Raw genomic sequence first — 25290 nt, forward strand, 5'->3', positions numbered from 1 at the left:
ATTCATTGATATTGTATTTATAGTTATATTGCATTTGCATTGTTTCCTTTATAGAAAAGTGTCTAATAAATACATAATCGGAGATAGTGACAGGGTAACCCTAGACAGCCTAAACAACCTGTACTTCTCCAATCCCCGCATGAGTCTTGGCCCCATAGCGCTAAAGCAGACACCGTCATCATTCACCGGTTTCTTTTTTTTTGCCTCCGTAGGAAATGTCTTTGACGCGCTAGACACCCAAGACCCCCAACCGCTGCCCTACTGCACGTTCCCTCCCTCTCGCTATCTCCGATCCACCGATCCTGCATCTCTTTTCTTCTTTCTGCTTGCCTGCATTGCATACACTCCACCGCCATTCTACTTTCCCTTTTATAATATTTTCTCTTACATTTTCTCTCTCTTGCTGCCCAACATCTTTGGGGACGAGAATGGACTACCGACGACTACAACACTCGTATCAGCCCCGGCCCTCACCTTTGGGGGCCCCAGAGCGGCCCGATCCACCTCGCACCTTCGCTGCGTCTGTCGCTCAGTCTCATCGCCCGGAAACCGACGAATCGCGCCCACACGTTTCTCCTACGTCTACGTCGAATTCGACCTCACCGTCGCAGATCTACCCGGGGAATGCCCGTTCGTCACGCGATTCGCATACTTCACATGCTTTGCTCCGGGGCAATAATCCTAGCGCATACTTTCAGTCTGGGCCGAGGCCAACCCACCGTCGACATGGAAGTTTAGAGAGCAGACACCATGGACAATCACATAGGAGGAATAATTCGCAGCCCCAATCTCGCAATGAAGGTACGCAATTCCTATTGTTCCCCATGTCGCGTGGCTCCCCAGATTCAGGAGGAAACCAAGGATCGGAGTTGGGCCGGCACTCCACTTTGGGGACTTGACGACTTCGAGCAAACCTGGACCTGGAGGTCATAGCCATGCGATACACCTGCACATATTCACCACGCACACATCTATATCCCTACACTCCTACACCTACACATACACTTTTCCCTTCCTGCTTTTCCCCGACGATCGACTGGACAGCTCGGGAACGCTAGTCCAGGTCAGGCCTAGCGTGACCAGAGGAGCCACTGCCCCTTTCGGACTAGCGGCTGAGCTTCCGGAGTCACGGGTTCTTCTCGATCTGGCCCTTGCTTTCCTTTACTCACTCGAAACAGGCTTGGGTGCTATTATGAACACGCATTCGCGTCGCACTTCTCAGGGCAGTCCTGTGTTTCCTGGTAAGCCGTGTCTGTGCAACCATCCCATGTTGCGATACACCAATTCCGTCACTCGGGTGCGGTGGATTCTGGGACCCTACTGACGCAAACTCGATAGCATCTCACGACCAATCTACTGCATTTGGGAGTCGCCAGATGCCCCCTCCCTCCCCTCCACACTCTTATTCATCACGGGCTCAGTCCGCCCACGCGCCTGCTTCCCTCATGTCGCGCGATGTCCCGACCAGTCAGGCACACAGGCCGGGCAGCAGCATGTCCATTTCCGCCATGCTAGGTTCAGACCCGGACCGGCCTGCGCGAGAACCGACGCGAGAATCAGCGCCTTTCTTTTCGCGACCATCTGCATCCCTCTTCGGTAATCCGCCTCCGTCGTCATCGTCTGCCGCCATGTCACCACCGACTGCCCTTGCACGACCATCGCCGCTCGAGAACACCTTCTTCCGTCGTTCACAAACACCGGAGAAGCCATTCTCGAAGCCTCAGACGAACCGTGCGTACCGATCGGGGTCCGGTGGTTCGGGCCTGGGTGCAGAGCATTCGACATTCGGGGGCTTGGCGCGCTCGTCGCTCTCCCAGTATCCTGAGAAGCCACACTCGACACATCCTTCGCCTCGAATCTCCTCGGCAGAGGTATCTTACAATGAGCCCCGTCGCATGAGCCTCAGCGGGCCGATCGCTCGACCCAGTAGTCAACCACCAAACGCTGAAACACCCTCCCGACCGCCCGGTTACAGTCCGATCTCCCAGCCAGGTGGAGGTGCCGCCGATCGAGCCTTCGAGTCGGGCCCCCGACCTGCGTCAGGATCGTATGGAGGTATTGATTCGCAACACGGTCGGTTTGGAGGTGTGTTTGGCGATCGGCGGATGGATGATGCGATACAGCGGGAACGAGAACGTGCTGCGACTCTTGGGGATCCCAAGTTGTCGCAGCCTGGATATCGTTATGGCTCTCACTATGCCGAGCGCGATCCACGGGACCGTGACTCTGGCTCAACGTGGGAGCATCGCTCTCACCCTCCGTCGCCGGAGAGTAAGCGCTTCCCTGCTCCGGACCATGGGTCAACTTTCGGGTTTGGGGCTATCCAGAGCTACACCAAGTCGCTCGGGTCGCAACCCGGGAACAGACAATCACAAATATCCCTACAGTCCCGGAACAGCCAACCAACTCCTCCGCCTCACGATCCTTACGCCAGACACCAAACCCAGCCTCCTCGCTTGGGGTCCACGCCTACTTTAGCGGTCTCAACGGCGGTCGCCTCCTCCGGGCTTGCAGCCTTGGCGGATGAGGGACGTCGCAAGGGAAGTGATGAGCTTTTGCACCATCGCAGCTTACTGGCTGTCGGTGCAGAAGGTAAGCGCGGTGGCCGTGCCTCTCCGCTGCCGCAAGCTGTACAAGGTGCTCAGGCTCCGTTCATTGGGCCTGCTGGGGAGTCATCCATCAAGAATGATCTGGGTCGTGTCTTCTCCGGTATTGGAAGTGGCGTGGGTGGTGTGACGGCTTCTGCTGGTGGAAGCGGACCATCCACACCTTTGGGCTCCAGCCCGTTCAAGCGTGATAGTCTTACGGGTCGCTCGATCAATGGAGAGGCTATCGATGAGGCGGCGAGACTTGCTCGGCCTCCCTCTGCCTCTGGCAGGCGGTCGAGGAGGCCTCGTGATGAAGAGCAGATGGAACTTGAGGCCAATGACCCTCGTGGTGTACTATCGGCTCGTAACGCGCGTAGGTCTCGGCATGCTCATCACCACCATCATCAGTATGTTCAGCAGTTCTGCGTAGGGTTTCCAGTTACTAACATTTCTCTAGCCACCATCATCACCGCCACAAAGCAGATGAAGAAGCAGCTACTCTAACCTCCCTTCATCGTCCTGCAAACTTCTTTCACCGAACATCCCCAGCGGATCCATCCGCACACCACCATCATTCCCATCACCATCACCATCATCACCATGCTCCTAGACAGGCCATTCCGGCTGCGTCTCCTATTCGCGAGCCTCGCACCACCGTGAATCTCGAGCCCCTGCTTTCCAGCGTGGCTCACCTCCCCCGTCATCATTTGGGTTCAACCCTGTACTCCCCTCGTGTTGGTGCTCCAGCTGCTAGATCCTCTGTGGATAGCTCCAAATTTGGTTACACCACAACTCCTCGGCCTCTTCCTCGTTTTGAGAAGCGTGAGAATTGCACTTTCACCGTTCGGGTTCCCCGTTTCCGTATCGACCAGTCTCACCGCGAAGAGATCTGTGCACGGCGAGCACTCTGGGGAACCGGCGTCTACACAGATGACTCTGATCCCGTCGCCGCTGCTATTCACTCCGGTTTCATCCGCGGTGCTTGGGGCGAGGACGTGGACGAGTCGATGCTCGATCTCGAGATCAAAGATACCTACCAGCACGCACCGCAAGCGCCTGCCGAGGCTGAAGGCAGCAAGGGCAAGTCTCCCACCAAGGAGCCACGCCTACCTCCCATACCTCCCGCAGACAAGGATTTGCACATTACTCTCCTCGTGCTCCCCCGTGTCGCTCAGTACGACTCTACTTTACTGTTCGGCATCAAGTCTCGCAAATATACTGGTCGTCACGACGGCATGAGCTTCAAGGTCCATGCTGTAGACTGGGTTGAGGAGGGTGTCGGACGTGGCGAAGAACGTAGCGGTGAAGCCCGTCGCAAACGTCTCCGCACTCTCATGCAGTCCGGTCGCATCTGCACCGGGCCTGCTATGGCAAAGATGGACGAGCTTCGCCGCAACGGGGTGCAAGTACCTCGCACTATCGATGGGCAGGACAAGCCAGCAGCTGTTCAGCCAGTCTCATAATGACTACGTATCTGCGTTGGGACTTGAGGTCTCCCTTGACTAAGATCTTAACATTTCTACTATTTTCTCATCTATTCCTTTCGGTCGGCCTTTTCGGTGCGCTTTGGCGCTCCACGGCGTTGGACTTTGTTTATCATGTTTCTGCTGGCCTGTTTGATACCTCCTGCGTTGGTTTGCGTGTTCGGGTCAACGGGTACGGGTGAAAGGGGTGGCGTGTAATGTTTGATTTATTTTCCATATACATAATCTACGACCTTATTCGTACTCTTACTTGTTCGTGCTCTTTGTGTTTGTAAATGACTGTGGAGGTATAAAATCTCGCTAGTTCTCCCCGCAGGCCATTGATCGCCCGGTCACCGGAGCCTATTTGTGAAGTATACGAGTTAAGTTCAGGTGTTATAAGTTATAATTTACATTACATAGTTGACACTTGACGTTGACTAGAGGTTAGAGGCCAACTAGAATATTCGATCTGATATCCCTTGTGACCGAGATCGACGACATCATCAACCGAGGCTCAGGTGTGGAGTTATGTAATACTGGATAAATTACATACAGAGGTGAATGCGATGAAGCTGGACATTCAACATTGAAAGAGTGAGGTTGTGAGTCTTGATTCTATGTAGTAAATAGCCCTGAATACCCTCACTCTCCCTCTATTCCTCTATACTTTGACTGTGTTTCCCTCGGGAAGCAATTCGGTCCCGTCCGTAACGGCCATACCGTGTTTTACCGGCTTCCCCGCCAACCGAGGCTCACGGACTTGGCTTGTACTTGGATCTCTCCTAACTTAAGTCCAGCTTCTTCTTCATCTTCTCCTTCAAACTACTTTCTAAATCACAGGGATGTTCACTGCTTCTGCGCGAAGCCGTCTCTCCACCCTCTCAAGGCAACGGCTTCCCCCGAACCCTCTCCTAGCCCGCTCGGTAAGTCGCCCTCCTCCGATTCTCGAGCAGTTCCACAGCTTCGCAGCTTCGCAGACTCGGGATCTCTCCTGGCAACAATTTATTGACACACTCCCATACAGACTCTCACAATGGCCCCCCGCCGAGCAGCTTCGTCCGTCCCCGAGGGTGAGTGTCACATGCATGCAGCGCGGACCTCCGCTCAACGGCGCTGCAATCGGAGTCGGAATCGCAATCGCTAACGCTATAACCAGGATACAAGGAGAATCTCTCCAAGGGCAAAATGCTCCGTTTCGAAGATTCCCTCCCTCAACTCCCCGTGCCGTCCCTGGAAGAGACAGGTCGTCGGTACCTGAAATCCGTCCACGCGGTCGTCTCCGAGGCCGAGTACGAGCGCACCAAGAACGCTGTCGAGGCTTTTATCCGCCCCGGTGGTCAGGGTGAGCCTTTACAGAAGCGTCTGCTGGCTCGTGCAGCCGATCCTAAGATCAAGAACTGGCTTGCGGAGTGGTGGAATCAGGCCGCTTACCTCGGTTACCGGGATCCTGTTATCCCCTACGTCTCCTACTTCTATTCTTACCGTGATGACCGTGAGCGTCGTAACCCTGCTAAGCGCGCGGCTGCTATTACCACTGCGGCGCTGGAGTTCAAGGCGCAGGTTGATGATGGTTCCCTTGAGCCTGAGTATCTCCGCAAGGAGCCTCAGGCTATGAGCTCTTACCAGTACATGTTCAACTGCTGCCGTATCCCTGCCGAGGGGGCTGATTTCCCCCGCAAGTACGCTGCCGCTGAAAACCAGCACATTGTTGTTGTGCGCAAGAACCAGTTCTTCAAGGTGCCTTTTGTCGTGGATGGTCAGCAGCTCAATGTTTCTGAGCTGGAGAAGCAGTTCGAGCGTATCTATGAGATCGCACAGCCTGCGCCGCCGGTCGGTGTCTTGACTGTTGCTGATCGTGACCACTGGACTGCTGCTCGTAAGAAGCTTGTTGCTGCCGATGCGGCTAACGAGCTTGCTCTTCAGGATATTGAGTCGGCTGGCTTTGTGATCTGCTTGGATGACGCCAAGCCCGTCACCCTCGAGGAGCGCGCCCAGCAGTACTGGCACGGTGATGGCTCCAACCGCTGGTTCGACAAGCCTCTCCAGTTCATTGTCAATGACAACGGTACCGCTGGATTCATGGGTGAACACAGTATGATGGATGGAACACCCACCCACCGTCTGAACGACCATGTCAACAACCTCATCTTCAACAAGAAGATCGACCTCTCCCCCAAGTCTGTTCGCTCCCAGCTCGCAGACCCCAAGCCCATCAACTTCAAGCTGAACGACGAGTCCAACGAGGCCATCGACTTCGCCGCCCAATACCACCGCAAGCAGATCGCCTCCCACGAGCTGGTCGTCCAGGCCTACCAGGGCTACGGTAAGGGCCTGATCAAGAAGTTCAAGTGCAGCCCCGACGCCTTCGTCCAGATGACCATCCAACTGGCCTACTTCAAGATGTACGGCAAGAACCGTCCCACCTACGAGTCTGCCTCCACCCGCAAGTACGCCGAAGGCCGTACCGAGACCACCCGCTCCGTCTCCGATGAGAGCGTCGCCTTCTGCAGGGCCCACCAGGATCACACCACCCCCCGCGAGGAGGTCGTCAAGCTGTTCCGTGCTGCCCTCGCCCAACACACCAAGTACACTCAAGAGGCTAGCGCCGGCCACGGCGTCGACCGTCACCTCTTCGGTCTGAAGAAACTCCTCCAGCCCGGCGAGAAGCTGCCCGAGATCTACCAGGACCCTGCTTTTGCCTACTCCAGCTCTTGGTACCTGTCCACTTCCCAGTTGAGTTCTGAGTACTTCAACGGATACGGATGGAGTCAGGTCATCGATGATGGATTCGGAATTGCCTACATGATCAACGAGAACAGGTGAGTCCACCACACTTTCCCACCACTCTATTTATCTGTCTTTGTCTTGTCACATAGCTAACCTTTATTCCTCAGCCTCAACTTCAACATCGTCTGCAAGCGTCTCGGCGCCCAGCGCATGAGCCACTACCTCAGCGAGGCCGCCACCGAACTGCGCGACCTCCTCATGCCCGACTTGGTCGCTCAGCCCGAGAAGCCGAAGCTGTAAATGTATTCTCGCATATACCCGGTTTTTTGCTTTTGGGGAGATTTTATCTTTTTATTACATGTACCTCGTTCCGATAGAAGGTATATCTTACATCAAGGTATTTACTTCGCTATCTTGTATAAGACTTTATTTCTTTTAGATTGTCTTTCTTTGCTGTTGATTGGAATTACATGATATATATTAAGATTATTACCTATGCGTACAGAAGGACTTGTCTCAAGAAAGAAGTGTGGCTTCAGCTGCACTAGATTTCACGTCACCTAGACTTTGTAGCTGATATCATGTCTATCAAGTAACCCCGATTTATAAGTTCTATATACCCCTTGACCCAATCGCCGAAAACTCGCTCATAAATGCTGTCAGTGAAGGGTTCTCATAGCATAATACCTATTTTCGTTCGTTGAGAGTCTACAGGAAACAAATCCGTTAGACACGATAAACGCGCTAAACCCGATTATTGTACTGTTGTACTGCATTTGTATTTGTACATAGCCACGAGGGACTGGAAGTGTCTGTCAACATGCCACATATTCTGCATGCAAAGGAAATCCACACTGTCCAGATTTGGAAAAGCAAGATGAAATCCGACAAAGAGTGGAATCAGCCATACCGTAGACTGTCATGACAATGAGACTTTTACCGCATCGACCTGTCATTGAAGGAGTCTGCAAAAGATTTCAAAATGCTGCCCAGGTGCTCGGAACCCATCATGTCATGAGGGAAATAAAGCGAAAGCGAATAGACTCGATATCCTTTACGAAATCTAGGCGCCAAGGGTTCAACATTGATATTTGTTGGGATGGGAAAGGAATTTGACTCCGTCATGGTATTGTATCACATATGAAGCTGACACCCGCGTTGCATGATGTGTCAATCATCGCCTTGTAGGGATACTGCGAGGCTCATAGGGTTTTATTTCAGTCTTTACCGTCTCGTGATCCCACGGCATGTGGGTCCACGGCCTCGGGGCCCGCTTGCCCGGAAACAACACTAGATCTAGGTGCAGATGCCCCGGACGTTGTCATTTCTCCAATTTGTCTCTCTATGCAGCGTTAGAATGCCCAGGTTAAACTCCACTGCGGAGCGGGGTAGCCGCAGAAATATTGCGGGTTTGCGGGATTAAAGAGTTGATAGTCTTACCTAGTTCCCGAATCCGTTGTCGGAGTAGAATGTTTTCTCGGCCAAGTGAGCTAGCCTCGGCTTGGTAAAACGCACTTTCGTCCCGACTTCCCCGCCGAGATGGACTGAACCCCGGGAATGCCTCCACACCAGAGTCTAACGGCCGCAAATTGGGCGACGCTGCTTGACTGGATGGGCGGGAGGGACGTCGGTTCGAGAAAGAAGACGAGATCGACAGTCTGTTGCCTGCAGGACCAGTGGGTGCATGTGTTGGGGGTAAGAATGCCGACCGTTCAGATGACGGGGTGTCGTCGATTGCGGCCGTTGACTGCGCGTTCGGTTGCTGTGCATTCTGCTGTTGGTACTGCTGCAGTTGGGCCTGTTGACTGCGAATCATCTGCAATAGGCGGTTCTAGTGGAGCAAAAAGGTTAGCTTATCAGCTAATGCAATTGTGCTTGCACTAGAGGTGAGGTGAGGACCAACCACTTGCGCTTCCTGCTCTTGTTCCAACTCCTGGTGCAGCTCCCCCAGCGATGGTGCTCGCTGATGATGGGGGTCGGCTGTCGCAAAGACGGGACTACTCCCATGGCTGGATGGGCTGGTTGTGCGGAACGCATGCCCGATGGAGCTGCGGTGGTCTGATGGGACAGCGTCGCCGTTATTTGCCGGCATCTCATTCAAATTTAAATTTATGCCGGCAGCTGACCGACGGCGCTCAGATACCGATAATCGGCCTATGCTTGATCCACGGGAGGGTCTTGGGGATGTGGTAGCCGCCGTGGCGGGCGGGGCATTTGGTGAAGCAGAAGGCATGATGCGGTATGGGATCGAGGAAGAGATCGAGGAAGAGCGAGATGGTGGGAGAGAGTTGAGATCAGGAGACATCTGGAATGGTGTTGATGTCGAATAGCTATGATGGCAAGCTCCAAGCTGCAACGTACGTCAGGCCATCCTGAGATCTGCTGACTCATCCTGTTTTCGCGGGGTCGGTCACATGATGTGTATCTGCTTAGGGACTAGTTCCATTTCTGCCTGAGGCCGAATGTGCCAAGCAAATCAAGCAGACTAAGCAAACCAAGCAACCAAGCAACCAAGCAAACAAAAAATCCATGCCCTGTGCCTCGAGTAACTACATGGATGTACGGAGTATGAAACATCTGACTTGGTGTACTGTTTGGTGTACTCCTTGGTGTACTGTCCTTTACGCACCCACTATCTGGCGTGTACGAGTTTGCATCTGTACAAGCTATGTTCCTAGCACGAGCCTGAGGATCACGATTCCGGAACATGGTCTAGACTTGGCGTACCAAGGTCTTTTCAGCCACAGTAAAATCTTTTCTTCCTGCAATTGGAGGCCCCTGGTTGTGCGCAGGTCAACCTTGCAAATCTACAGGGAACAGGTACCGGACCTTCCGGGTGGCGCCAAACCTTCATGTTCTAGAGTGTATCTGTGAATGCGTAAACATCCATCCCTAGATCCTCGCCGGAAAAGATCACCACTCGCGTGGCTTCGCATACGATCTTGTCGATCCTCCAGCGACATAATTTGCCACGTGCAGGAATGCAAGGTTGCATTCCCCAGGCCGAGTCCGGGGGAAGCCCCTGCGGTCGTGGTTGTTTTCGGACAACGTACATGCGGTCCACCCTCGGCGATGTGACTTGGTGAACCAGCTGAACGTTCTGTCTGGTCTTTTGCCCCAGTCTGCCACAAAGGCAAGGAGTCGACGCTCGGCGAAGTTGAGGGAATTTCAAGAAATAAACCTTGTACACGTAAGTACATATGGGAGGCCCTGTCAAGCAAGGGATTGCGATCGACCATTTCTCGTGGTTGACAGTCAATCTTCCATGCACGGTTCTGGAAAGGAAATTCGGGAAACTACGGCGAGAATTTGTGGGATTGGATGATCGGGCCGGGATCAAGTTGTCTGGCAAGGTAACCGCACTCCGAGATCAGACAAGACTTGTGGCCCCTGCCCAGACGACGATCGCCAGAACGCCAGAACGCCACGCCCGTAATGGCGCCATGGCGACCTTGGGGCGCTGTAGCCGTGCGCTTGGCTTTCGTCTGACCCACGAACGACTGGCGCTTTGGCGGCCCCTTGACGTCACAGCGGACAGACCGAAGCAGGTCTTCAACGAATGGTATCGTCGCAGAATTTTTTTACTGTCAGAAGAAGATCCATCAGGTCCTTTGGCCCCGTCGTATTGTATCAGAACCACGCGAACACAGTATACATGTACTCCTTGCTTCGCGGGGCAGCATATCAGCGTAGACTCGAGGTTGCATGGGCGCCCTGGACAGACTACCCGATTCGGTCATTCCTAGGCAAAGTATCGGCCCAGTTCGGGCTCGGGGCGCCAGGTTGTCTCCGGGGAAATGCCGTCATCCTTTTCTCCAGGGTGGGTCTACCCCATTGCAGACTTTCCTTTCCCCGTGGGCTCAATCCGGTGTAATGAGCAAGTAGGTAGAACACAGCAAATAACAACCATCAGCTGTGTATATGAACAAAGTAGAATAGATGTATCTGATCTCCATTTGATGTATTTCAACAGAAAAGAAGAGAAAGGAATATATGGGGACGAAAGGTGGGAAAAACATGGGGAAAAGAAGTCGGCATCCCGTAAAATACCAATACCATACATGTACAAGTCTGCGAGGCACCTTCCCTTTTGACCTTCTGGCTGTTTCCGTATTTAATCATCCTGCTTCCCTCTGGATCTTCCTTCTCTTCTCTTTTCTTTCTCATCCTTGCCTTCCCCGGGTTTTCTTGGTGACACCTTACTATCTTATACTTCTGTCCATCATGGCTTTCGAGAAGCCTAGGGACACTGTCCAGGCCGCAGAGGCGGCGCATGCCCAGGCTGTGGTCAATGCTGCTACTGAAAAGTTGGAGGAAGAAGATGACCAGTTGGAACTGGCGTCCCCGTCGGAGCAGGTCGAGCTCACTGAGGACATGTGCTACGACCAACTGGGATACTCCTTCAGCGAAACGAAGAAATGGACCATCATCACCGTGATTTTCTTGGTGCAAGTATCCATGAACTTCAACACGTCACTCTACTCCAACGCCCTCTCCGGAATCTCCGAGGAATTTGGCGTTTCGATGCAGGCAGCGCGATGCGGTGCCATGATCTTCTTGGTTCTCTACGCCTTCGGTTGTGAACTCTGGGCACCCTGGAGTGAGGAATTGGGCCGCAAGCCTATCCTCCAGGCTTCGCTTCTCCTCGTCAACATCTTTCAACTCCCTGTGGCGCTCGCCCCCAACTTCGCCTCCATCATGGTTGGCCGTGCCCTGGGTGGTCTCTCCTCCGCTGGTGGCTCCGTCACCCTGGGTATGATCGCAGACTTGTGGGAACCTGATTCACAACAGTATGCCGTCGCAGCAGTCGTCTTCTCGTCAGTCGGTGGATCGGTTTTGGGTCCCGTCGTCGGAGGCTTTGTCGAGGCTTTCTTGCCGTGGCGGTGGAACATCTGGATTCAGTTGATCTTCGGCGGTTTCGTTCAGGTCGCCCATTTCTTCTTTGTCCCAGAAACCCGAACCACTGTGTTGATGGATCGCATCGCCAAGAAAATGCGCAAGTCTGGCGAGAAGCCCAACATCTACGGTCCCACCGAGGGCATGTCATTCCGTCAGCGCTTCCCACCCCACGAACTCATGATGACCTGGATTCGCCCTTTCAAGATGTTCTTGACGGAGCCCATTGTATTGGTCCTCTCTCTGCTGAGTGGTTTCAGTGACGCTCTGATTTTCATGTTTATTCAGTCGCTCTCGCTCGTGTACAGCCAGCATGGCTTCAACACCTGGGAGAAGGGTCTGGCATTCATCCCCATTGTGATCGGTTATTTCATTGCCTGGTTCTCCTTCATTCCGGTGATCAAGCGAAACATCAAGGAACGTCGCGACAACCCCGAGAGTGAGCGGGCTCAGTATGAATCTCGTTTGTGGTGGTTGTTGTATACCGCCCCCTGCCTCCCGATTGGTTTGATTGGCTTTGCCTGGACCAGTTTGCCACAATGCCATTGGATTGGATCCATGATCTTTGCGGCTGTCATTGGTATCGCCAACTATGCGATCTACATGGCTACTATCGACTACATGATTTGCGCCTACGGTCCGTACTCTGCGTCTGCCACCGGTGGCAATGGATGGTCTCGAGACTTCCTTGCTGGTGTTCTTACCATCCCAGCTACACCATTCTTTGAAAGTAAGTTTACATATTTCGATCTTCTTATATCGTACTGACTGGATGTGTTAGACATTGGTGGCAAATACCATCTCGAATATGCCTCGACTATTCTGTTCTGCATCTCGGTGCCTCTCGTCGTTGCGGTCTACATTATCTACTGGAAGGGCCCGGAACTGCGCAAGCGCTCTCCATTCGCCCAGCAGCTCGAGGATGCGCGAAACCAGATGCACGTCCAGGTTGCGAGCCGACGAGGATCCAAGGTTCCTCAGGAATCGCGCGCAAACTCATATGCTCGCTCGCAGCAAGATCTCCGCATTCGCCCAACACTGGGCAGTCGCGGAAACTCGCGAGTGAACTCTCAGGCCAATTCCCGTGCCAACTCTCGGGCCAACTCGCGCCGCAACAGCATCAATGCTTAAAACCCGTTTATTTTCTGCAGTGGAACCCTGCACAGGCCTAGCGATAGTGTTAGTCACTGTCATGGGATCTAAGAGCATTTCCACTTTTCTTCTCTGTGCATGTTTTGGCCGTATGAATCCTAACGCTGTGCGTGAATGGCTTTAATTCTTTCCCCCGACGCTCGGTGGATATACCACTAGTGTTCTCTCTAGATCACCTGGAATTGTCGATAGAAGCACAGGCGCGGGCTATTCAACTAATTGTTTGCTTTGACTCGAAAGAGATTTACGATCTGGAGGTGTCATGTATGCTATGGTTTCTCGCGACAGCGATACCGGTCATGAATTATATCAATATTGTTACTTCGTATTAATCGTTCCTACACTAACATCCTTTCGCACATCACGTAAATATCGATATAGTAAAAATGAGGGTATTCACATCCCCAGATAATGATCTACAATGCGGAGACAGAGACCTGGGGCCCCGGCAGTTGGATCCCCACTACGATCCGGCTAGCAGATCCGGCTTCGTATCGAATGATACCGGGACCAAGGAGACAGTACAGCGTAGCATCAATCGCCAGGTTTGTGTGTCTCAGTGTCCGCATCCGGTCCCTCACCCGGACTGGTATACTACGAGATATGAACTATGGTCAATGAAGCCGATGCAAATGATTGACCAGGGAATCTTCTCTTGGATGATACCATCACCCTTTCCTCTCTCTATTTGTCATGTATGGTAGCATAGGCCCTGGCTTTGCTCGGGTCACATCCGGGCTTGTGTGGCTTGGCTTTGGGTTTTGGTCTCAAACGCAATCGTAAGGGTTGGTATGGTGATGGGTGTCGATTAAATTTAATTGGAGCGACATACTGTGTCTATTTAAAGAGGGTGTGGGCAATTGAACTGTCCGATATATGATCATGTAGTTGATTTGGTGATGTCCACTGGTCGTCTACATCGACCTTCATGTCAGATTTATATTGCACCCTGTTGAGAAATTGAGGTGTGATTTGTTCGAGATATATAGTTCAGTGTGGCATTTCTGAGACATGCTTAGCTATATATCTGGCTAACAAAGCACTGCTTTGTGGTGTGTGATCTGGTGAACTGTTGCTTGGAAGTGAGCATTTCTTGTAGCGGTGTGTACTAATATGTGCATATGTACTCAATCATGCAAGGATCAACCAAAGACAGACATACGTACCACAAGTGTATAAACCCAGTCTATTGATAGAATCATCCAACATCAAATATAGATGCAGTCCAATGTTAAGTTATTGAGTAACTTACATACTTACGATAAGATACCTGGTCCGTGCGTTGTCCCTAGGTACGCAGCTCCTCCAATTCAACTCAATCCGCAACACAACTAAACATGAGTCTACAGTCAACACTGCGTCTCTGCAGGCCGTCAACTATCAGACCACTGCGGTCGGTCACTCCACGTCTGCGCCTGCAGGCCGTCCCACGGATGGCCAGCACACTCCAATTCGCCGAGGGCGAAGACACGCAGCAGCTAACTCGCGATGCCGAGGCTTTGCTACAGCAGGGGTGGGCCCTCGATGGAGAAGGGATGGGAATAACCAAAACGTTTCATTTTAAGAGCTATTTCAAGGCTGTCGTGAGTTTTGCTTTTCCTGGCTTCTTTTTGCGCGTCCCTGTTCAGTGGTTGCAGCCCTGGAGGTGAGTGAGGATATGCTGACTGTTTAGTCATTTGTGAACTTGGTTGCAGCAGAGAGTGCGTCGAAGAAACATCATCCCACCATGACTGTGGTACGTGAAGTCCAGCTCTCTGGATAGAAAGGAAATTAAGGCTGACGCGCTGCAGCGGATCGGGTCGGTCGACGTCCACTGGACCACTCATCGCCCGCGAGGCTTCACTTCCAAGGATGTGGCTTTGGCTCGGCATTGTGAGCAGGGCGCTGGTCTGATGGCCGTTGATCCCAGTCAGGGATTGAACTGTGCGAAGGGAAAGTGACCTGTCCATTTCGAAGGCCTATGCTTCGAGTCTCGAATTTGAGGAAGTGGAGATCCATCTCTACTATGAGCCTGTATTTTCTTTGTGTATGATCTACAATTTACGGGATATTTAAGGGGCGATGTATTGAGCTATTCCTGTCTGTACTATCATATCACCCCAACGTCCCCCCACCGGGCTAGCCAAGTTGTGGATTTCCCCTTGAAATCTTCAATTCCGCACATCGGATTCCAACTTTGCGGTTTCTCCTGAAAGTGTTGTCCTTCATTTGTGTCACTTTCAAGGTTGCCATGACGTTTGGACAGCGGTCCTGCAGGATTGCCCACATTCGCTCGTCATTGCGACGATCATTGCCTTAAAACTTCGCTCCTTTTCCCATGCTAGAATTTCAGCCCTGAACTTCCAACTTCCAGGTGCACGCCATGAATCCGGGCGCTCAGTCTTTTGGCGAGCGCAGAGGGCATCGGCTCGCCCCGCTGCAGACCAATTTTAGCCGTCCAACGGCTTCGAAATCCCAGTCGCAACGGCCGCGGCCGACGGAATACCCCAGTACCAATGGATCAGAAGGCCCAGTTCCGCTCCAAAGTCCGGTCACGGTAAAACGGCAGTCCTCCAAAACAAGTCTGCGCAATCTTTTTGGGCGCGACAAAACTTCGCGCGTCCCCGAGCCGAAACTGGAGGAAATATACGAGTCCCTACCCGAACCGCAGACGGCCATCTTTACTGAGATGCCAATGTCGCCGTCGCTGATGAGTCCCCGTACGATTGACTCGGCCCCTACGATTACCTCCCCGACCGCCGCCCAGCGTCCTCGCGCAACGTTGAAGACCGCCCGTCCGATACCGCTGGAGGGAAAGCTATCCGCGCAGGATCAATATGGTTGGAAACCGCCCCCGTTGTTCCAAGCTTACCCCCAATCGACCAAGCATGACTGCCTCTCCGCACCTGCGCTCTCCGCCGACTCGATCTTGCGCCTACATGCCATACAGGCAAAAAATTCGATCGATGGAGCTACCGTCAATGCCCTGGAACAGGATGAGGCTACCAATGCGGCTCGCAAGAGGCGCGAACAAAAAGAGAGAAAGCATCTGAGGACGCTTTCTGGCACCATCAACAAGGTGGAATGGACGCAGAAGATATACGTGCTGGCTACGGCGGGTTATATCCTGCAGTATGCAGGGGATGGAAAGCACGATCGCCTGCCGGAGAAAATGTTGCTCTTGGGGCCCAAGTCTGTCGCATTTGCCAGTGATGCCATTCCGGGGAAACATTGGGTTCTTCAGGTGTCTCATAACCCTTCAACAGACCCAGATTCCAGCGTGCCCGAGCGTCCTAAACCTCGGTTCTCGCGCTTTGGCTTTCCTCGTTCCAATACCCGGCGCTTTGCTGGTAGCTTTCTCCTCATCTTTGATAATCCCGATGCGATGATCAGTTGGTTGACAGCAGTGAGGGAGGAGATTGAGAAACGGGGAGGACCGAAGCTCACACAGGAGAAGCACTCGGAGGATGAAATGCCCCAATTGCGGTCTAAGTCGAGTATCAGACAGATGGTGAAGAAGGATCCCCATCGTATTTCCAGTCTGTTCCTTCAGCCCCAGACCCTCCAATCTCCAACCGAGGAGGATGATGGGCTGTCTGTTGGTGGCACAACTTGGCAATCCCGCCGCAGCTCTTACATATCAGTCAATCGCCGATCTGTCATTGAATCTCGATCTGGGTCGGTGTCGACTAGTCGAACTGAAGCTACGAATCCTACGAATGGGTCTGGACTTTCGTCTGTTTCTGACGTACGTTCCTCGTCATTTACTTCTTCGAACGTACCCAACTCGCCCGTGAACGGTGCTTTCATGTCTGATGAGCCTCTGCCGGAAGTGGCTGATCGCACTCTTACGCGCAGTCCGCCTTCTTCGAGTCATGGAGTTCGACAGTCTGTCTATATGTCTCCGATCCCTCCACCTCTACCCATAACCGACGTGATGGAGCAAGCTTCTTCGCCACCTGTGCCTGAGACCATCATCCGGAGTGCATCACCTCCAGCGCCGAATTTCAGTGTTCCCTTGTTTAGCAAGAAATTCGTCCCCAGAGGTGGACCGGTACCAATTTCGCATGCTTCCCCTCCCCTATCAAGCAACGCGTTCTCTCGTCGAGTTGACTTGGCCGATCCGAATATGTCTACGTTCTCTTCTCCGCCGCAATCTCCTACATTTAGCGTTGCCAGTTCGCGCCACACGGACTCATCCGAGCCTCGGCGTATTCTGCGTGTGTCTAACTCGGAGGATGCATTGGCAAGAACGGTGCGCTCTACCCAGAACGGCACCATCTTTTCCCGCATGCCTCGAGCACCACCTCCGACAGGACCACTACCCGATCCGACTTCATCCTCTCGCCCTACGAGCATAGTTGGCCGTCCCGGAATGAGCCTTCAAGCTACCAGCGAGCCGCAGGTTCCAACTGCTCCCCCGGCAGATCCAGCACCACGTAACAGAATTCCGACCGTTTATCCTGATAATCATCCTTTGAACATGTCTCGTCGTAAGAGCATGCCAGGTCTGGGCCTGTCAATTGGACCTCCCGCTGCACCACCTCCCAACTGCCCACTTCCGAAGCTTCCCTCACTCACGAATCCCGCTGGCACTGCCACGGCAACTCCCGCTCCAGCTCCTGCCGTGACTCCGTCTCCACATATGTTGTCGCCCTTGTCTCCAACTTCTCCAATGGAACGGTTTTACGGATCCCAGCCTGTGCGAGATCATGTCGAGGATCGTCGAGTAAGCGGTAACAAGCCTGGTACCACAGCAGCCCATGCGAAGCCGCATGCAAAAGCTCAGCATTCGAAACTGGTTAGAGGACCACCAGTATAAATACCTCCTCGCCACATAACATACCTTATACGACATTTCGCTCCCTCATAAATACCCCCGACGTCTTTTGACTACGACATCCCTTCTCTGCGCTATTATCTCCATGAAAACACTGAGATACCACTCCCTACTTCCTCTTTTCCTTCTCTACTATTCACTTCTCACCATGTGATTATTACTACCATTATATCTGGCATTTTGCGACCCTCGGCATTGGATCCTGCACTTCTTGCATGTTATATTCCCTTCGCATCCATTTATAGTTCTCTACCACACAAGACGATACCCTTTTTGTGTTCATACTTCTTGTCCTCTTTCCTCTTCGCTTCGCATATGTGTTCTTACCGGCTTCGGCTTTGTATTTGTATATACCCCGTTTTTCTTGATTTTGGAATGTGATTGGGACTAACATTACATATAGAATGTGAGGACCTGTGATATTACATCATTACTTAACTATCTACTTTGTACTATTTTGCATAAGCACTATCCGTTGAATTCTACTTTGTTCTCGAGTCGACTAGGAAACTATACAGTTCTGCGGGGCTAAGAAAACATTTACACATGAACTTCTTGCAGATAGCCACTCATCGGTAGCATACACACAGTATCTAACCTAATCCACCAGTAGAACAGTCAAAAACATGGACAACCCTTTCAAGCTCGCCACTTCTTCAGAAGGCGAACTATCCGAGTTACGCTCAAACGCATAGTGAAGCACTACGCCAAGTATAGCAGCTATCTGCGCTATATCATGAATCCCTTTAGGCGAAGTATACAATCATCCTCTTCTAACTCACGGGTGCTCATGAGCTCCTCCCAGATTGTATTGTGCAGCTTTTCTTGGCAGGTAGTTACTCTAACCTTCTAGACTCATGTAACCCGTCAACAGGGTCAGAGTGTATTGTTCCTTGCCATAATGGTGGCATTTTGGCTAGAGAAGAGTCTACTATACCGTCTCGTGGACGAGGATGTTTGTTTTGGAGATGTCACTGTGGGTTAGGGTCTGGGGGTATCTCTCGCAGAAGGGGATTGAGAGGCTATCTTCTAGTTTGCTGGCTGTTTGGTCGTCGATTATAGGTATCTGCAATCAATTCTCATACACGTATTTTAGCCTAGGCATCTAGATGTTGTCCATGTTATCTGTGTTTTGCTGTTGATTGTAGGCTTAGGCGAGATCATGCATGAAATTGCCCGTTGTTTTACCAGATATAAGTGTGAGTGTCTGTCTACATTGTACATGGACGCGGTCTTATTGGATCTACGTGTAGGGCCATTGCTCAATCAGGCGCAATGAAATCCATTCATACATGCAAACCCTAGACGCCATGAGAATCCTGTTAAAATACAATACTCGCGAAAAGTAGTTTTGAAACCCGCTTCCTTGATCATATGCGATCCAACAGCTTTGAATATTGTTCGGAATATAGAGGCACTACTCTGTCTCTTCTTCCACCCGCGCACTCAGATCTCGTTTCACGGCAGCCGCGGGAGTTGAAGCAGGTTCGGCAGAAGTTGTGGTTGCTGAGGCAGTCGTTGCTGAAGGGGCTGCGGCTTCGGTGACTGCGGGAGCAGACGCCTTGCCCTTGCCCTTGGACTTTTTGGCCTTTTTGCTCTCCTTGGTCTATAGATAAGATAGATGGTTAGCTATACTGGGTTCTATGGGAGAAAACAGAACCGAGCTTACCTCTTGCCAGCCCCATAGAGGCTTGAAACTGTCAAAGAATCCGACATCTTCGAACAAGTTGGGGAAGAGCCAGAGACCAGGAGGAGCAGCGAACACGGTAACGCAGAACAGAATCAGACGGAAGATAGACATGGCGAAGAAGAGACCAAGCAGTCCCATCATGCCAACACTCAGGTACCACACACCCTGGCGCAGCATGATAGGCCAGAGTGGGAAGAGGACAACAGCAAAGATACCAGCAACGACGGCGGCGGCCATGGCCTTCTGCTTCCACTGCGGGCCGTCGTATAGCCAGACGTAGTGCATCATAGGGTCGGTTTCCTGGTGCTGCTCAATCTTGACAGTCCACAGACCCTTGGTGCGGTTCTTAGGTTTGGCATGGTCGTGGCCTGCATGCGGGTCGACCTTGCTTACTCGGAGAGCTAGCAGGGACAATGGAAGAAGCTTAAATACGTTCTCTGCTGAGGCACGGTCTGTCACGGGGGGTAGGAGGGAGTTTTTCTTTGCGGCAGCTTTGGCGTACGCGGGAGATTCAATGGCACGGATTGCTCGCTTGACTGGATAAAAAGGAGATAGTTAGTTTGGTCTGACTTATTTATACTGACACGGGCTCAGATTGTTGCTTACCCTTAAACATGTCCTTGCGCTGGCCGTCCATGATACATGTGCGCGGCTTGAGGTTCTGCGACCGCAGCCAGTTGGCGACTGCAATAGCCTTTGGGTCGGGAGGGTTGTTTGGGTTCACAGGAACCTGCTGTTGTGTCTGGTGTTGGTGTTGCTGGGGAGCTTGGGCCTGGCCCTGTTGCTGTTGTTGTCCGGGTTGTCCACCCTGTTGCTGAGCTTGCTGGGCTTGCTGTTGCTGTTGCTGCTGGTGTTGCTGCATTGCTCGCGTCCGCAACTGCGCGACATACTGCTCAGTAGTCAGGCCGAGCTTCTCGGCGTCGGCAGTCAGTTGTTCACGCTGCTTCTGGGCGAATTGTTCAGGCGTCATCCCTCGTTTGGCGGCTTCAGCGGCGAACTGTTGCTGCATGGCCGCCATCTGCTGGGGACTGGGGCCGGGCGCGGCCATAATGAATATTAAAACGGGCGATTAAACTTGGGTAAATACGGAGAACAGAAAGCCCAAAAGAAAGTGGTGGTGTTGGGGGGAGTTGGTGAAAGAAAGAAAGAGAAGTGGCCAGATTGACTCAGGTGATCGGCCCGCAGCTCTTCCCTTCCTCACAAGTCGAGTATCAAGTCACTATGAGCCCCCATGTCAGTTTCATATGACTCGTCGGCCACCTTGGTGAACGCTACTTGGGTAGCTGTTCTACTAGTGAGTGTCTCTATGAAATACACGAACGCAGTGTTAATTCAGCCAGAGTGAACGCGATGTCGCCGGTCAGATCCCACTCAACTTCGTGACAAACCCCGCGGTGTCGCTGTCAGCGGCCTGCTTTGGAAATGGCATATATGATAAAAATGCCGCGTCTCAATGTTTCTCGAATCTGCTAGCAATCGGATACCGGCGCCTTGGTCTCGACCTGTACTGGTCGGTGGACCGTAGGAGTTGGTCCTTCTGTCCGGTCTCTGTTCCAACCAAGGCCGACGTGATAGTGTCCTCGGAGACATCCGCTGTGAGCAGTACCTCTCAAACGTCTACTATCACTACAGCTGCCACGACCTCAACAGCTGATGCGGAGCCTGCGACTATTACTGGATATGACGATTCACACGGGGATACCCTCTACAAGCTAGGACCGTATAGGTGCACCAATGATCTGAACCCGTACACATTAGCCCAGATACTCGGGGGTTACTTCCAAGACACCAATGCGCGCTTAACCGTATATACTACCTATCTCGTTCTCAATCTTCATGTCGCGGCGAGTGACTCGGCACCGGATTATCCGGCCTCTGCGATCAGTGGAGATCAGTTGCCATCAGAAGATGAGCGAGTCGGCAGGATCCTTGGGTCTGCCCTCAAAGACTTCATATACAGCCCGGCCCAACTGGCAGCAGACCGCAGCAATTTGAATCAGTCCTGGTATCAGGTCGATCAGAGCTACATGCCAATCACGGAGTACTTCACTATTCATGAGAATGAAGCAGGCGAACAAAGCACCCCGGATGGCTGGCCATCATCAAAGTACATCCAGCTAGCTAAGCGTGACCGTCTACTTATCGAATACGGCTCCGTGGATCCTCAGCTGGCGGATTACGATTTGTCTCTAGATGAAGATTCGATCTTTCCTCCTGGGTATCTGACGTCCGCGGTGGATGTTTCCGCCACAACGAACGGCACCCTCACGTCAGGCTGTCTATATGAACCGAAAGCCACGGTTATGTCTCAGGCCAATTCATCGTGGGCAATGTCCAATAGCATACCAATCCCGGATAGTCTTCCCACATACGATACAATGGCGTCAATATCAAACGTCCTCTCCGACATCACATCCTGTGGGATGTCGCCAATGCTCAATACCACTCTCTTCGGTGAGACTGCCGACACTAATATTGAACACTACCGCAATGTCTCCCTTTCGACATCTTGGGCCTGGGCCTTGGGGGAGCCCCGTGACGCGACTTATGGCGGTGGTGAGGGTGATCCAAAGTATGACCGCTGCGCCATCATGGATCTCACATCCAACGGCCAATGGCGGTCCACGAACTGCACCGAGCAGCGGCGCGGTGCTTGTCGAATTGGCAACTCGCCCTTCTCCTGGGTCCTGTCGGCTGAGTCTACATATTTCTCTAATGTGTCAGATACATGTCCAGAGGGAACGAGCTTCGCTGTACCACGCACAGGTCTCGAAAACAAATATCTTTATAAACACCTCCTTTCTTTGCCGGAAACTGATATCAATCCAGCTTCCACTCACGCCACTCTTCGTGAGGTCTTTATCGACTTCAATTCTATTGATGTTACTTCTTGCTGGGTTTCCGGTGGCCCTAAGGCTAGCTGTCCCTATGCCTCTGATCCGCAGGAACTTGAGCACAGAACTGTGCTCGTTGCTGCAATCGCTGGTATTATCATTCTCATTATTGCAGCTTTGACTTTCTTTGTCAAGTGCAATGCCAACCGTCGGAATTCTCGACGGGGAAAGCGCATCATTGAAGGTTGGGAATACGAGGGTGTTCCCTCATAGCGCACTGCCCTCTTTCATCTTCTGATATATAATATATCTCTCTACTGAGCTGGTTCTCGTCTATGTACTATATTTTTACCTATATCTCCTGGCTATCGCCGGTCAGCCTACTTGAACAAATGATACCCCACTGGCGCCGAACGGCCGCCTTTCACGCAGCATGCATCTTCAGCAAACTAATTATCTCGCACATCATAGAAATCTTCTAGATTCGTCATGCGAGGAGAGTACTGGAGATTATCAGAAAACTCCAAGATCTGATTCATATGCCTTCAAGTTTTAATGCATCCTATAAGGGCTGATATTGTCATATGCAATTGTTCAATTGGATTGCTCACAGATCCGAAACTACATATAACAACAATGAAACCATAACGTTAATACACCGAACAATACCCAAATATATTCCCATGAAAATTGAACCAATGAAAGCGGGATATCGGAGTCCCCAAAGAAACAAGTCGCTACATGCCATTCATAAAGACAACCCAAAAACTCCTGAAAATACAAGTGATATCATATTCAAAGTCCGGCAAAGCGGGCCCATCCAGCGGCCCGAACTGGCGATGCGCCGGGAGTCTGGTTCTGGGTATGGGTGGGCATCTCCTCAACGATGGGTTCGCTGCGGCCTTCTTCGGCGACCTTGCCGCTGACATCGCGGCGGCGGCCAACGCCCAGACCGGCGATGTAGCTTCCATACGAGGACAGGGAAGCACCCACGCCAGCTGCAATGCCAGGTCTGGCGGTGTCTGCGCCGGAATTGCTCACGACGCGGCCTTGACGATCACCCTCAGCAGCGTTCAGGGCTCTAGGTGCGATGTATCCATCTTCACCATCACTCTCATCTTTCTTGAGGGCTTCGTAGGCTGACATCTTCTTGGTGCGCTTCTTTTTAAGCTTGGTTGGTTTCCTGATAATATCATAGCTGGGCTCGCGGGTGGTATCCAGTCCAGGCTTGCCAGGAACATCCAGCTCACCGTAAAATCTGGTCCCGGGTGGAGGGGAGTCGGCGTCTTTGTGGGGAACAGAAACTGGCTGGGCGTTACCATTGTAGGACAAGTTAGGGTTGTCGCTCAAAACAATGCGTCTGACGGGATCAGTGTCCTCAGGCTTTTCAGTTAAAATAGGCCGCGGAGTGGGTGGGTTGAGCATGAGGGGGTTGAATGGAATAGAGCCATTGTGCTCGTCGTCCATGTCATCTTTGTGCTCTTCAGGATCAGGGAAGATATCCATGCGCTGGTCACCCACGTCCAATTCACGTTGGTTGCCATCATTGCCATAGTACTCATGCGTAGCGAGAGATGCATATTCTCCTCGAACATCTTCTGGAATAGCATTGCCAATGCTGGGGGCAGGTTTAGAACCATAGGCAAACCAATCACGAATACCGCTACCGGTGGATGTGTTACTGCGACGGCTGTAAACAGAAGAGGACTGGCGAAGAGTATTTTCATTCCCATTTAGAGCTTCACTCATTGGGGATTGAGAGCGTTCGGAGTATGCTACCCAGTTGTCAGACAGTGGACTAGCATTGTCCGATCTATCGGCAGTGCGGGATGATAAATGACGCATTTGAGCAGTAGCATTGATAATTTCCGGGGCATGCGACGCAACTTTTCGATACTCTGGAGCGGGTGTGGGTGTCTGCGATGTAATATCGTATGGCTGGCTTTCGGGTTGGTGAAACAGCATCTCCGGGCTGGAGGGTTCCATATGAGACTCTGTGGGGGATTCAAGGTGAGAGAGACGGTGCTGATAAAATGAAGGCTGCGACTGCCGGTGGTCATTCATCATATCCATTCCTGCATGGTTGGAGCCACCTCCGAGGGATTGTTCACGTGTGTGCATAAATGGCATACTACGAGGACGTCCGATGAGAGGATCCTCCATAGAGGAGTTGAGGGTAGATTGACTGAGATGCTTCTCATCTGTATCCGCCTTCTCGCGGTTACCCTTGCGGGGGCGCGCAGTCAAGTTGTCTTCAAGTGGGTTCATGTCTGGTGGCAGACGAGAGATCTTGCGGAAGGTGATTGCGAAGAAAATACAGATGAAGAAGGAGATCAGATGTAGTCCGCCATTTGCAAGGGCCAGAATGAAGGTAGTTTCGGACAACTTGACAGTGATGTCGCTGTTTTTGAACATAGTTCCCCAATTGTATGCGTTGGATGTCCACTCGCCATATGCTATGAATGCGGTAAACACGTAAAATGCAATGAGTCCCAAGTCCAGGGTCGAAGCGAACAGCCCATACGCGGCTTGTGAACCGGAGGGTCGGGTGATAGGAGAGCGAGCATGGTGACAAATACCATAAATGGTGTGAAGGATAGAGACAATTGGCTGATATCTAGGTCAGCAGAGGAACTTCCAAATCAGATAGGATATACGTACGCCTACGCGAATGATCCAAATAACAGTCGCTGCAGCTCCCGTGATAACAATTGAACAGAACAGGGACCCAAGAGCCCCCAATAGAGTAAGGACGCGTAGTGTGAGCTGAGCTATGCGTGCCCACTTGACGCGATCCTTAGTGTAGGGGCTCATCGGAATCCAAGAGCTGACCGTATTAAAGGAACCCCACTGCATCCACCATTAGCAGAATCCACATTGAATCTCTGGATCTCACATACCGTATCAGGGTGCCGATTCAAATTCACCAATGGCCCTGTTGGTTTGGACTTTGGAGCTGGACGAGTCCAGCTCGCCTCGGTCGCCGCCTTCGGGTTGAAGCCCTTGTCGGTCGGTCCATAGAAGCTATAAGCGGACGGACGATCGTAAAGGAATGGAGGCGACGATCTCCCCATGGTAGCGACTGAAAGATACTCGTGGCATCCACGCGCAAAAGAGT

The 25290-nt window shown here is 52.2% G+C and overlaps 9 protein-coding genes across 9 annotated transcripts; 6 read left to right on the plus strand and 3 right to left on the minus strand.

The window, feature by feature from the left end:
• Positions 1-1192: 1192 nt before the first annotated feature.
• PENARI_c007G04198 (uncharacterized protein) lies at positions 1193-4051 on the plus strand (the record flags this gene model as incomplete). Its single annotated transcript, XM_022630871.1, has 3 exons — positions 1193-1241; positions 1339-2995; positions 3046-4051. The coding sequence occupies 3 exons, from the start codon at positions 1193-1195 to the stop codon at positions 4049-4051; spliced, it is 2712 nt and encodes a 903-aa protein (XP_022489277.1).
• A 1036-nt stretch (positions 4052-5087) lies between these two features.
• On the plus strand, positions 5088-7081 carry PENARI_c007G03765 (carnitine O-acetyltransferase CAT2; the record flags this gene model as incomplete). The annotated part of the gene is made up of 3 exons (XM_022630854.1): positions 5088-5124; positions 5211-6873; positions 6949-7081. The coding sequence occupies 3 exons, from the start codon at positions 5088-5090 to the stop codon at positions 7079-7081; spliced, it is 1833 nt and encodes a 610-aa protein (XP_022489257.1).
• Positions 7082-7998: 917 nt separating this feature from the next.
• On the minus strand, positions 7999-9172 carry PENARI_c007G07314 (uncharacterized protein; the record flags this gene model as incomplete). The annotated part of the gene is made up of 4 exons (XM_022631022.1): positions 7999-8123; positions 8222-8612; positions 8685-9086; positions 9143-9172. The coding sequence occupies 4 exons, from the start codon at positions 9170-9172 to the stop codon at positions 7999-8001; spliced, it is 948 nt and encodes a 315-aa protein (XP_022489063.1).
• Positions 9173-11005: 1833 nt separating this feature from the next.
• On the plus strand, positions 11006-12808 carry PENARI_c007G07536 (uncharacterized protein; the record flags this gene model as incomplete). Its single annotated transcript, XM_022631030.1, has 2 exons — positions 11006-12407; positions 12459-12808. The coding sequence occupies 2 exons, from the start codon at positions 11006-11008 to the stop codon at positions 12806-12808; spliced, it is 1752 nt and encodes a 583-aa protein (XP_022489396.1).
• A 1358-nt stretch (positions 12809-14166) lies between these two features.
• PENARI_c007G05097 (4a-hydroxytetrahydrobiopterin dehydratase) lies at positions 14167-14769 on the plus strand (the record flags this gene model as incomplete). The annotated part of the gene is made up of 3 exons (XM_022630928.1): positions 14167-14412; positions 14502-14564; positions 14620-14769. 3 exons carry the CDS (start codon positions 14167-14169, stop codon positions 14767-14769), a joined length of 459 nt encoding a protein of 152 aa, XP_022489346.1.
• Positions 14770-15191: 422 nt separating this feature from the next.
• On the plus strand, positions 15192-17630 carry PENARI_c007G00347 (peptidase family M20/M25/M40 protein; the record flags this gene model as incomplete). Its single annotated transcript, XM_022630689.1, has 1 exon — positions 15192-17630. The coding sequence occupies one exon, from the start codon at positions 15192-15194 to the stop codon at positions 17628-17630; it is 2439 nt and encodes an 812-aa protein (XP_022489067.1).
• A 616-nt stretch (positions 17631-18246) lies between these two features.
• On the minus strand, positions 18247-20386 carry PENARI_c007G05729 (Sec62 family protein translocation protein; the record flags this gene model as incomplete). Its single annotated transcript, XM_022630948.1, has 4 exons — positions 18247-18350; positions 19095-19254; positions 19318-19874; positions 19945-20386. 4 exons carry the CDS (start codon positions 20384-20386, stop codon positions 18247-18249), a joined length of 1263 nt encoding a protein of 420 aa, XP_022489178.1.
• A 183-nt stretch (positions 20387-20569) lies between these two features.
• Positions 20570-22445, plus strand: PENARI_c007G01703 (Lectin C-type domain protein; the record flags this gene model as incomplete). Its single annotated transcript, XM_022630753.1, has 2 exons — positions 20570-20632; positions 20679-22445. 2 exons carry the CDS (start codon positions 20570-20572, stop codon positions 22443-22445), a joined length of 1830 nt encoding a protein of 609 aa, XP_022489316.1.
• Positions 22446-22967: 522 nt separating this feature from the next.
• Positions 22968-25246, minus strand: PENARI_c007G09717 (uncharacterized protein; the record flags this gene model as incomplete). The annotated part of the gene is made up of 3 exons (XM_022631130.1): positions 22968-24782; positions 24834-25022; positions 25073-25246. The coding sequence occupies 3 exons, from the start codon at positions 25244-25246 to the stop codon at positions 22968-22970; spliced, it is 2178 nt and encodes a 725-aa protein (XP_022488897.1).
• Between the last annotated feature and the right edge of the window lie 44 nt (positions 25247-25290).

Source organism: Penicillium arizonense (assembly GCF_001773325.1).
Source record: "Penicillium arizonense strain CBS 141311 chromosome Unknown PENARI_contig007, whole genome shotgun sequence".
Classification (NCBI taxonomy): domain Eukaryota; kingdom Fungi; phylum Ascomycota; class Eurotiomycetes; order Eurotiales; family Aspergillaceae; genus Penicillium; species Penicillium arizonense.